Genomic DNA, 12,790 nt, shown 5'->3' on the forward strand with positions numbered 1-12,790 from the left:
TTGTTAAAACCATACATATCATATTTTACAAAACCTAAAACTAATAAAATACGTTTAACTTAAATAACGTTGTTAATTTACAAATTTCGACCCATATGTCGTATTACACCAACAATTGTTATAATTTTATTTGAAATTTTCATATTTTTATTCCGAAAGTGTTTGGTGTCATCCATGTACTTCTATTGCTTTCAGATTATGGAGTTGTTAAAGTTATAACAGAAAATGAGGCGATGAAACTTAGAGAGCCATTTGGACCGAAATATTGAAAAGGCCAAAATCTGAAGTTCATGATATTATCAGAGGGCCACCTGACAATGACATGGAAATGCAAGACGACGAGGCAACAGCATCACATAACCAAAAAAAATACTCCTCCCGGGTCCTATTTATTGCTACTGAAATGGGAAACACTGAATTTATAATTGAGCTTATTCGTACATATCCGGATCTAATTTGGAACTTAAATGACAGTAAACAAAGTATATTTCATGCTGCAGTCTTACACCGTCAAGAGGGTATCTATAATCTTTTGTATGGGATAGGGTCAATGAAGGACTTTGTCACTCCTCTAATAGATGTGGATGGCAATAACATGTTGCATTTAGCTGCCATGAGTGCAAAGAACAAGCGGCTTCATGAAATTTCGGGGGTTGCTCTACAAATGCAAAGAGAATTGTTATGGTATAAGGTATTTCAATTTCTCCAAGATTCTAACTTAATGAGAGCTTGTAAAGAGTTTGGGAGGAAACAAGAGAAAAGTCATGTTTTTTATAGCAAAAGAATTGGAGAGTAAGTAAGAGTAAATGAAAGGAATTGTTATGTTGCGTGGGACAACCGATTCACCAATTGGTGTCCTATGTGATATATTCGTGAATAGGCCGAATTCCCCCCCCCCCCCCCCCCCCAAAAACCATTTCTCCAGTCTTCATCCCTTCTCTTTTTCGAAAAATTATGTATATTAATAATATTTGGTTAATAATTTGTATTTATTAAAATGAAAATAAAAACTAAATACGTAGGTTTGTATTAAAACTTTTTTGAACATCCCAATGTATATATTAACGTAAACGGATTTTTTCGAAAAAAAAGTATTCTGGTCTCTAAAACGATTTTGACACGTGTTTGAACCGGTAAATTTGGTGAAATATATTTACGTTTTTTGAACTACCCGATGACGATGAAGACTCAAATTTATATATTTTCTCAATTTTATGTTTTTATATATCTTGAATATATATAAATGAAACCTTTAAAAGTTCTCTGAAGCAACGAGATTGTTTTATTTGTAAATGAAGGTTTCTCATGCATTTGACCCAAATTCGTGGGTATATATGTCTCACCAAACCCAGATAGCCCTTAAACGGGTTATTACATCTTATTAAACTAAAAATTAATCTGACAGGATGTTACAAGAACTAATAAAGGCGGGGAGAAACCTCATAGTCAACCCTTTCTTCATCATGTTCTCCCTCTGACAGGATGTTCTCCGCCGCACCGCCAGCCGCCGCTGAAGATTTGCTTGCCCTCGATTGCTCCAAAAGCTCTCTTAACTTCTACACGCTATCTTCTTCCATGCCGAGCTACGCAACAGTGGGCAAAATGGGGAAGGACAAGACATCATACCCCGCCTTCACAGCTCGGTGTGCTACCTCAAAGTCGACGTTGTAGAGGGAGCCTCTTGGAACTCCGACTTATGCCCCACCTGCTAGGCCGCCGTCTCAAGGCCCCTAACGCTCTACGTCATGGGTTCATCAACAATGATGCGCATGGAAACTTGCATAAATAAACAAAGAATAAGCAGCTAACCTTAGTTGTCGAATTTCAATAACTATATAAAACAAGAAGAAACTCAAGCTTCTAACCTTGCGAATGACGTGCCTCAGCAAGAAATCATAGTTACCCCGTGACTACCTTCTCGGCGAGTTGTGCATCGTGAAGCTCGTTGGCAAGGTGGTGGCTCTGAGCAGTTAAAGTATGAATTGTATGCTCCTAAGTCGCCACCGCATCAGCCAACTTATCGGCATCCGCCTTCTAAATTGCCGCTTCCGCCTCTAGTTCTACGATCCGCTTACAAAAATCAGCATTTTCTTGAGCATCGCTTGGCAGCAGCCTCTTGGGCAGAAAGAGTCTTAGCGCTCGCTTATGTTAATTCATCATTTGTCTTCATGCAGACGTCCATGTACTCTTTGTAGCGCTCAATGCGCTCCTTGGCGGACTCCGCCAAGTCCGCCTCAGCCTTCTTCTGAGCTTCTTAAGCGACAGACAGAGCACAGCGGTGCTCTGCAGCCATCACCGCAAGCTCGAGCTGATTCCTTGCAGAATAAGACTCGTCTTTTTAGAATGCAAAAGTCGGTTCTCGCGAACCGACTTTACCAAACTGGAAAGCCCCTGATGCAGCGGTGTAATAAAAACGAAGATCGAATCACGTTGATTAAGTGAATAACCATGATGAACTTCAAAACCCCCCAAATCCCACCCAAAGGTCTAGGGAAAATGAAGAGAAAAACGAAATTTATTAATATTCAAGTCTGATCATTCATCTTACATAACCAACATATAAATAAGTGTTCTAATACGAAATGGGCCTAAAACGGGCCATGGGCCAAATACAAACCCAAAAATAAAAACATAAAGTGCTGAAAAAACAATAAAAGGCCCATAACTTTATTTAGGAGTCGTTTTTGGGCCTCGGACAGGGGCCAAACTGCCGTAGGCTATTTTCCACAATGTGCTCCTCGTCACAAGCTTCGATTTGACTAGTAATAGGCCTGAAACGGAGCTTCGTGGGCCAAGTTATGCCCGTTTTCGTGGGCCACCTTTGGAGACACGATCATGGGCCTCCAAATATAACATGACCTGTTCGTCAATACTTGGTCCTTCATCAGCCCCAGGACGACATGATAAGTAGCGTCTAAAGATAGACGGTCTCGGGGTTAAAACTTCCGACTACCCGTTCCCCCAGAAGGAAGCAATGATCCAAAAATTCGGCCTAGATGCCCAAATCTTCAAAATTAGCGCCTCGACTAATACCACATCGAGGCAAGTACTTTTGATTAGCCTCGATGGAGCTACCTCCTAGAGTCGGGCCCTTAGACCCCCCCTCATTCGCCAGCAGTGGCACTACACCCTGCCTTCAAGTTGAAAATTTTGCTGGTAACAACTAAGAGTGTTCAAAACTATCTAAATCCGTATCCGAATTATCCGATTATCCCTATCCGAACTATCAGGATTTTTCGGATATCCGAATCCACTGTCCACCGGCCGTACACCCTTCTCCACCGGCGTCGGCCACCACCGTCAGTCACTCCTCCGGCCCTCCACTCATCCTCCTATGCTTCTCCGGCCACCAGCACACAACCTTTGATCCCCATCAAGCGCAAAACCATCCACCACAACAGATATAGTGAGAGGGTGACGAAACAAAAATTTAATGGTCGACTATCTGAAATGAAAACGTAGCGACGGTGATTGGTGGATTCCGGTAATTCGTGGCCGGCGGTGGCTCATATCTTTGGGCCAGTGGTGTTTTATATCGTTATGAATGAGTGGTTGTTATTCACTTATTATATTGATGTACACAATCATTTCTTGGTTTTTCAGTTTCCAAACATTGAAGTTATAGACATCAATTAGCTTTTTTAATAGACTTTCGGATATGGTTAACTATCCGAATAGATATCCAAAATTTTGGATATCCGAACTTCGGATATCTGAAATTTCGGATACGAATTCGGTTAGTGAAATCCATTATCCGAAATGTTCGAATATCCGAAGTTCGGATATCCGAAACTCTGGATATCTGAATTTGAACACCCCTAGTAACAACCTCCCCAGTACCAAACGGGGGCGGCTGGACAACCTCATCACCATCAAGAACGTGAGTTCTTGGATGTTTGCCCGACTTTTTATCGGACTGTAGCTCGTCTTGAACCTTGGGAGACATAACCACGGTCGCCGTCATAGGTTCTTGGGGTGTTTCCACCATGGTTTGGGCCTCTGGCGGCTTAACCACACCTGCCATCACATGCATACCAGCAATCAAGGGCAGATCTTGGACCACGTCGGACGAACGACCCATGATCTTCTTCACAGGTGAGGAATTCGACGCGTAAATAGATATATTTTAAGTGGCCTTACGTGGCGCCTCTCCCTCCATCTTTCTCTTCTTATCTACAAACTGCTTCTTCGAGTGAAATTGTTAAAACAAAATATAAAGGAACGGACGTTTGTCTTCATAATGGTTTCATCTCTAGTGACCGAAGACACTTTGGTATCCACAACAGTTCCAGTCTTCGCAAGAATAGCATTGGAGGAGCCACACGGAACGCCAAATGGACCATCAAGGTTGGTGACGTCATTATCGTCATCGTCCACCAAGGACCGTTTCTTACAACCCTTGGAAGAAGCAGAATTCATCCTGGCTCTGCTCTACGGGTTCGCCGGCCCTCAAGTCAACAGGTGGACCAAATATTGTCACCTCTCTATCAATTCAAGGCAACAAATAACATTGTCATAATTCTGAACGTAACCATCGATGGGAATAGCCTCATTGTTGTTGGAGGACAAGATAACTTGTACCCAAGACGACGTCTCAGAACCCAAAAGAGTTGAGTTAATACTAGACTCACCTGGTTTTATGGATTAGCGGCATGTTATGGTGGTGGCGGTGGCAAAGCTTCACCCGTCAGGTGCGAGAACACGAAGTTAGGAGACGTTAGCACTAAAATAGGCTGCTCCCACAAAAAAGCGGCCACTTGCCTATCACTTTGACACCCTTAGATAGGAGTGTGCTGCAACAATAGAAAGCGATCATCCGCCTTTGCACAAGAAACGAAAATAAGTATGACAAATAAAATGAAGATAATCTTTCAAGTTATAGATGTTCCGAGTACCTTGCTCTCTGTTGCGAATGATCGGCATCGACATGGCGCATCCCAAATATGGCTCATGCCAAGGATAACCATGGCCTTTTCAGGATGGTGGCGGAGCAGAGAAAAACTGGCCTTGGATGCCTTATACCAATTCGTCCCCGAGTGCAGGCTCGGTTTGGTCTCCGATAGCTCCTTCACCTTAAAAATGCATGACATAGAGAATCACCGGCACAGTCACAAAGAAAAACCGGCACTTCCAGTCATGAAAGCTTTGGCGCGGTTACCCAACGATAGCCTTCGAACCCGGCCGCGTGTAAAGGTTTAAACAGCCTTGCGAGTTACAAAACACGTAAAACGCCATTAACTTGTCAATTGAAGAGGCTATACCCAAACAGTGACAAGTATTCTCGAAATGGCGAAGGCGCACAACGAGTGAATTTGGGAGAATTGCATCCCAAAGATAGCAATCTTGCATGCACGAGGTTTGATCACCGTCGTGCCAATCGCCGGCAACTTAGGCTCAACGGACGGGTTTGTCTGAGACGTATTGACCACATCCTCACAGTTAGACCACTGCATCTTGCAGCCGACGAGGTCCATCGTCAACATGTTCTTCCTTGCTTTCTCCTTCGCACGGGGACGAGAATCAGACATTAGTAAAAACCAAAAAAAATGTTGGAGAAGAAGAAAAATACTAAGGGAGTTCGAGAGAATATTCACTGGAAATGATGAATATTCCCCGAAAGTCGCTCGTCGGAGAGAGAATAGAGAGGATAGAAAGGAAGAAGGTTGAGGGAATAGTGGAGAAAAACATCCCTCTCAACTTATATATACCCATCGCAATTAATGTGATGGGGGTCGTTTGCCCGAAGAGAAAAAAACAAGAAGTCCCAATTAAAACATGCCACACAGGAGGAATAAACCATGAAACGTGTTACATCTGGACGCGCCATGGGGATTCTCGCCCACGCGCCTGATACAGACAAAAACCGATGGTACGACGTCCCATCAAGCCCACAATCTCATCCTCCCACCAAGTCAAGATGTTTAATAATTCTCCTGCCGAAACCTAGTTGGTAGGCCATCTTAGTAGGTGGGTGCTTGCCAAAATACATAAGTGGTGTCTTCCAAATACCTTCCGACATAAAAAACTTTGCGGAAGTTAGGCTTCCAAATACATTCAGCCAGGATCACTTCCACATATGATTGGCTACCAAATACCTTCCGTCAAGAACAACATCGGGAAAGATATTATTCCAAGTGTCTTCCGCTAGGAAACGCCACCGCGGAAGACCTTCTTTTCAAAATCATCGGAAGGGCGAGGGCAACACCCCTCGGAGGGTAAATTGCGGTGGAACCCCTCCCAAAATAGCTACTATGAACACCTCATCAGTCCACAATTTCTCACGCTTACTAACATCCGATAATAACAGTGGACTAGGGAGACTTGAAGAGGTAGTGTCCTAGACCCACCTAAAAGAAATGAGAACCCTCCACGGGAGGGTTCACACGTTCCGCAGAACGACGCTTCCTATCTATAAGTTCAACACCTAGAAAAATCCTAACATTGGCGGAACCCCAACCTTATAACACCACGGGTCACTCCTTGCTTCCTAGAATATCTGACTCTAAGATCATCCTAGGTATGGTATAAAAAGGAGTATCTTGGTGAAAGTGACATTCAACCAATAAGAATAAGACAACACATCATCATTGGTACAACATAGTACAAATGTCACTATCATCCAGTTGCTTTATTCACCTACTCCTCATAGGGGCAACGTGCGGCCCTACTTATTGGTGAATCTCTTGACAAAGAAGCTAGCCCACCTCCTTCTCTCATTCCCTTTGGCTATAATTACCATCCTAGAACCAACAGTAAAGTACCCTCATCTTTTCTCTCTACTTAAGTATCCCATTCGTACTTAATTCTCTTATATTATCTCCGGTTTCCCACACTGATTCTCACGCTGGAGGGTGGTTACGAGAAGTACCCTCACTCTCCTTGTTGTAACGAGCCCACGATGTTTTGTTTTGCAGGTATACCACTCAGATTAACTGAATTGTGTATCACCACCACGGGAAATACTAACTCTAACCTAAGGACCAATAATCTAGGCTGATGGTTGAACCAGTGCTTCTTCAGAATGAATAATATTATCATGATGTGAAAATGATCAAATTATACATTTGACTAGTTATAGTAACCAAAAGGTCCATTTGACCATATATTTTCCATATTGTTCGCCATAGTTCTCGTTAACCCACATACTTTTAATCCTTGGCTGAGATTTTCAATAGAGATTCATAGGACAAGTGACAAAAATTTATTGGTTGAAAATTTCATCTAATAATTTAAAGTGTGAGGGTCATTAGATTGATGATGAAGATTATGGTAAAAATTTTGTCATTTAGAAATTTTGTTTACTTTAAAGATTCAAATAGATATTGTTCTCAATAGTAATTAATTTAATGCATAGATAAAACATCTATATATGATTATATTAGGTTAGAACCCGTGTGATATACGGGTTAGTAAAAAATATATATTAAAAAAAACACATGCAGTACACAGGGTAATAATAAAACAAAAAACAATAAATAAATGATAATATAAACATTTACAAACATTTTGTTAATATCATAAAATTATCTATAGCATACACGTAACAGACATTAGTGTTTTATAGTAGTTAAAAAACATTACAAAACTTTAAAGTTTAATATTGGTAAGCTTTCAAGAAGACTATATATATATATATATATATATATAGGCTATGTTGTATTAGGTTATATAGAAATTTGAATAGAACTCTTTAATTTCAAACCAAAGTGATAAAATTTGAGAAGTCCCATTCCATAAAATGGATTTAATCAAAGAACCAAAAGAATATAATTAATTTATCGAAACCTATGTTTTTACCAACGAATCTCCTATGGATGTTTTAATTTTGTGTTGCATTCAATAAATCAATACCCATGTTGATGAATATCGATTGAAACACATGTGAAAATAAGAAATCAAACAAACCTTATAATTCCAATGTAGAAGACGAATGTAAAAGCAGATGGTGATCGTTAAATGAATATGTATAGTCTAATCGCATTTATACTTTGAATTAGGGTATAATCATTATAAAATTAGGGTTGAGGATTACATAGAATTGTTAGGTTTAAGTCTGAAGGATGGAAATAGAATTGCTTTTAACATAGTCTAGTTGTTTACATAACTCGTTGTATGTGAATTGAATTTTAATTTTAATGAAAAGGAAAAAAATAAAAAAAAAATGTCAAGTGACAATTTATAGAGATTTGATAAAAAGTATTTTAATGAAAATGAAAAAATAAAAAAAAATGCCAAAATGCCATTTGACAGTTTAAAGAGATTTGATGAAAAGTACTTTACGAAAAGGAAAGAATAAAAAAATGTCAAAATGTCATGTGACAATTTAAAGATATTTGCGGTCATCTAAAAGGATTTGATAACTTGTATTTTAATGAAAATGAAAAATAAAAAAAAAAATTGTCAAAATGACATGTGCCAATTTGAAGAGATTTAATGAAAAGTATGAAACAAAATGGTTGTTAGAAATCCATTATTTTATTATATAGATAAATATAGAAATAATCTAGAAACCTTAAAACTAACCTGGTCCGCAGGCTTAAACATAACTAAACCCTAATTCATTAATACTAGTATTGGAATTATGATGCCCATGAGATGGTTCATGATTTTACAGTTACGTTGATTTTGTTATTCTGCATGCTAACACCCATAAGAATATGAAATAACGTATTGATTTCCATTCAATAGTTGATTACAATAAATAAAGATTCAAACTACGTCTGTGGGCTTAACATAACTAAACCCTAACTCTCTAATGGTTTAAGGATTGCATACAGATTATATAATTATGTAATCAGGATAAGCACTTTAATAATCTAACCTATAAATGAGTAGCTTCTCGTATATATATAAACAAACTGGAAAAATCCAAGCTACTCTTTTAAGATATCCATTGCAATTGTGTTCTTTGTGCTTTTGCTTTTAACACCAAATCTATCATATATGTGTAGGAAGTAGAAGGTATGCTCCCTCCTTCTTATCAAGAAAAGAAGAATAAGGCTGGTCTACTACCACACGAAATGTTCACCAAGGACCACAAAGATCTCATGTCCGCAAGTGAGAAGTGGATGAAAGATACCGCTAGCCACTCTATGGTAGTTGCTGCGCTAATTGCTACCATGGTATTTGGAGCAGCTTTCACCGTAATAGGTGGATACAATCAAAACGATGGACTTCCAATTTTACGTAATGATGGTGCTTTCACGGTATTTGTTTTATCGGATGCCATTTCTTTGACAATTGCATCAATTTCGATCCTCATGTTCTTATACATCCTCACATCTCGTTATGCTGAGCAAGATTTCTTGGAATCACTACCCAAAAAACTCATGAAAGGTCTAGCAACACTTTTCCTCTCTATCGCTGCTATGACGGTTGCTTTTAGTATATCTGCTTTTTATAACGACAGGGTAGGTTGGATGGTACTTGTTATATGGGTATTTGCTGCAGTACCCGTTGTGTTATATGCTAGACTTCAGTACAAACTTCTAGGTGAAGTTTATCGCTCAACATATGGTTCTAAAAACCTCTTTAAGCAAGTAAAGCCTGAGTTTGTTCACCGGTAAAGATGTGAGTTCAAATTGATAAGTTGACTTGTGCGTGATTATGTATTAAAATGTATTTATTGTCGGATGTAAACTCAAACTAGGGTTTCTGCTGCTTTCTATACTCTTGCATGATTCTTTGAAATTGAAACTGAATTTGAATTTGAATTTGGATTTTAAGTTCCGGCTAAGTTTGTTTGATTAGTTTTCACTCTATTTAATTCATCCACTTGCTTACGTTTTTCATTCTCAGTTTTATCAATAAAAGTCACAATCATTTGAGTGCAATCCTTATATGTTAGTGTAATTCATATTTGTTTGTACTTCGTAAATTGTTAGAAATAATTCCACCCATCTAAAGTTTAGGGTTAGATATGACAAAGTGTCCAAATATGTTTAGACAGTATTTATTAAATATGTAAATTTGAAGGATGAACTTGTAATTCGCATTAGGCTGAATCGGTATGTTTAGAACAGATGCGTATGGAAATCTTAATCCTTTTGCAATTCAATCAGTTATTGTTTGATTCTAAACAATCGGCACCATAGCCACGTTTTTGAGGATATGAAATAAACCGATTTTAAATTCACGTTCAATTGAAACCCGCAGGCAAACGGTTAGGTGCTAACGGAAGACTCAATTTGATTTTCAAATCAGCATGCAAACCCAAGTCAGTGTGATTCGGATTGCTCTTATTTGAATCACCGATTACAAGTTATTAGTTCGATCATAATTGAATTACCTTGGAAATTGGTTGTCGGCTTTATTTCTTGGTTGTCGTTGTTCGATCAATAGTGTTAATACAGATTAGATGGCATCTGTTGATATATACCGAAGAAACAAAAAGTGAACTTAGTATAGTCAATTTAGTATTTCAACTGGATATTCAAGGTTACCATCGGTAGAGGTAGGGTACTGAACCCACCATCAAATTAATATAACACCCGATAAGTGGATAAACTATGCGCTAGGCGGAAGACATGGCGCCATAACTATAAGCTTAATAAAAGCGGACAGACATTGCGCTAGGCGGACTGCATGGCGCCATAACCATTGCCTAAAATAATAAATATTCCCCGACACATTGGGAATGGTAGTGCTAAGATATCCACCGGCATGGGACAAAAAGGAAGAATTTTCATTGGGTATATTACCCAACCAATGGGGATTGGACAACACATAAAAGACGTACAAAATAGTACACCACGTCAATGTCAAAAGGCCATGATGTCCACTAACCTCCACAACCGCACGAGTGGAGAATATAATTGGTGGAAAAGGCTTATAAGGTAGTTGGCCATACTCTCTCTCCTCCGGCTATAAATACCAATATACCTCCGAACGGTAAAGGATCCACGATCCAATATTCTTACTCTCTCTCTCTCTCAATACATTACATTGTACTACCAAGTACTTATTCTCACGCCTTAGGGTGGTTACGAGAGAATCCCCCCCCCCCCCCAATTCCTCGTAACTAGCTCACAGTGTTCTGTTTTGCAGGAAACTCATCTACGCCAAGGAGGATTATAACCCATCGTGGGGAATACTTAACTATTACCCTTGAACTAACTTGTTAGACCTAAGGGTGGATTTGTGTTTCTTCATTGGCGCCATCCGTGCATATTGCTTGAACAGTAAAAGCTTTTAGAACACTCCTTTCTTGAGCCAGATGAGTGGCAAAACCCCAGCCAAAAGAGGGTGGCCAACAGTCAAAGGCCAACCAAGAAGACTTAGAAATTGTTGACGCAAAGGGTAGTGGCGGAAGCATCGCTAATGCGTCCATCCTTCGTCCTCTCGTTACGGACAAAGCCAAAACGAAGTTACGTTCACAAACGACCATGCCACTAGAGATAATGGCTTGGTTAGAAAGTGAACAACAAAAACTCGTGGCCAAAGTCCAAGAAAGAATGGTAGTCGTCGTCCGACCAAGAACGTTGTTCGATGGGGAAAACAGTAGTAACGGTGAACATGAAGAGGAAGACGAGGAGGAATCAAATCAAATTCGTACAAAACACCAGCCGGCAAAGCGTCATCCGCCCGTCAAAACAACAAAGCGGAAGACATGCCACATCAGTTGCATCTTGAAGGTGACTCTGCGTCTTGACGACCCCGATTACGAAGCAAGTTTGAGGGGTCTGGACGCCGCCGCCTAAAAACTTATCAAGTATCACCCATACGAGAACGAAGACTTTTCAAAACCATATCGGCCAACAACATCGACGGGAAAGTCAAAGTTCATAAGACGGATCGCAAAAGCGGAATTACCTGAAAACCCAAAAATTATGCCAACAGTAGGCCAATATGATGGTCTATCAGATCCTAATGACCACTTGCAAACATTTATAGCCGCCGGGTTAGTGTAAGGGTGGAAAATGCCGTTATGGTGTCATATTTTTACACTAACTTTGGTCGGCGCATCAAGGGATTGGTTCAAAAGATTGCCAGAAGGACAAATCAACGGCTGGGAGGACTTATCAAGTAAGTTCACCCAACACTTTAGTCAACACCGGCACCACATCAACGATCCAGCAGGCATCCTTACTATGACAAGAAGGGATAATGAGATGCTTGAGGATTTCATCACTAGATTTAACCAGGAAGGGTTCAATATTGGTGGCATTGGAGAAGAGCTTCTGCGAGCAACCTTCTGCCAAAACGTAAGGTGCGATGATCTAATTCGAAACCTTATGGGCAGGGAAAGCATGCCTCATCGTTGGGACGATATCATGACCGCGACCAAAAGATATACGATAACAGAAAAGAGTCTGGGCAAAGAACTGATGCGTAGCGACGCAACAAATGATATCAACAGAGCCCGACAAGGTAAAAAAGATGTCTTCTGTATGGTCAAGGCTGAACCAAGAAACCCAGCCGAAGGAGACCACGTCGTACGACTCCTTCAAAAGCTAACAGAAGGGGCAAACACATTCGTTCAACAGATGGACCCCGTTGACCAAAAGTTCAGCGCAGATAATGTATATGTAAGGGATCCAACTCAGAAAACCAGCTCCAATCAAACCAGGGCCGAACACGAACATGAAGAGTCACTGTGACTATCATGAACAACACGGTCACATAACCAATCAGTGTTCAAACCTGAAAGACGCCATTGAAGAATACGTAAAAAATGGAAGGCTGGAACACCTGGTTAAAAGTATCAAGGGAAAAAACAGACGTCCGCCTCTCCGCGATGGCGGGAGGCAAGAAAAGAAAATCAAAGACTTGCATGCCAACATAATTTTTG

General features: G+C 40.0%; 1 protein-coding gene across 1 annotated transcript; it reads left to right on the forward strand.

Annotated features, from left to right (window-relative positions):
• The first annotated feature begins 19 nt into the window (after positions 1 to 19).
• Positions 20 to 9,710, forward strand: LOC143585464 (uncharacterized). The gene is made up of 2 exons (XM_077067248.1): positions 20 to 691; positions 8,952 to 9,710. The coding sequence occupies exons 1-2, from the start codon at positions 323 to 325 to the stop codon at positions 9,564 to 9,566; spliced, it is 984 nt and encodes a 327-aa protein (XP_076923363.1). The 5' UTR covers positions 20 to 322; the 3' UTR covers positions 9,567 to 9,710.
• The last annotated feature ends 3,080 nt before the right edge of the window (positions 9,711 to 12,790 follow it).

This window comes from Bidens hawaiensis, unplaced genomic scaffold, assembly GCF_021521415.1.
Source record: "Bidens hawaiensis isolate Kalapana, Puna unplaced genomic scaffold, B.hawaiensis_p1.1 tig00033856_1, whole genome shotgun sequence".
NCBI classification, from domain to species: domain Eukaryota; kingdom Viridiplantae; phylum Streptophyta; class Magnoliopsida; order Asterales; family Asteraceae; genus Bidens; species Bidens hawaiensis.

What these genes read in the sequence shown, in the direction of transcription:
- LOC143585464 (XM_077067248.1), top strand. Translation starts at nt 323, where the DNA reads ATGGAAATGCAAGACGACGAGGCAACAGCATCACATAACCAAAAAAAA. An exon ending in GAGAATTGTTATGGTATAAG is followed by an intron (nt 692 to 8,951) that starts GTATTTCAATTT and finishes ATATATGTGTAG; the next exon opens with GAAGTAGAAGGTATGCTCCC.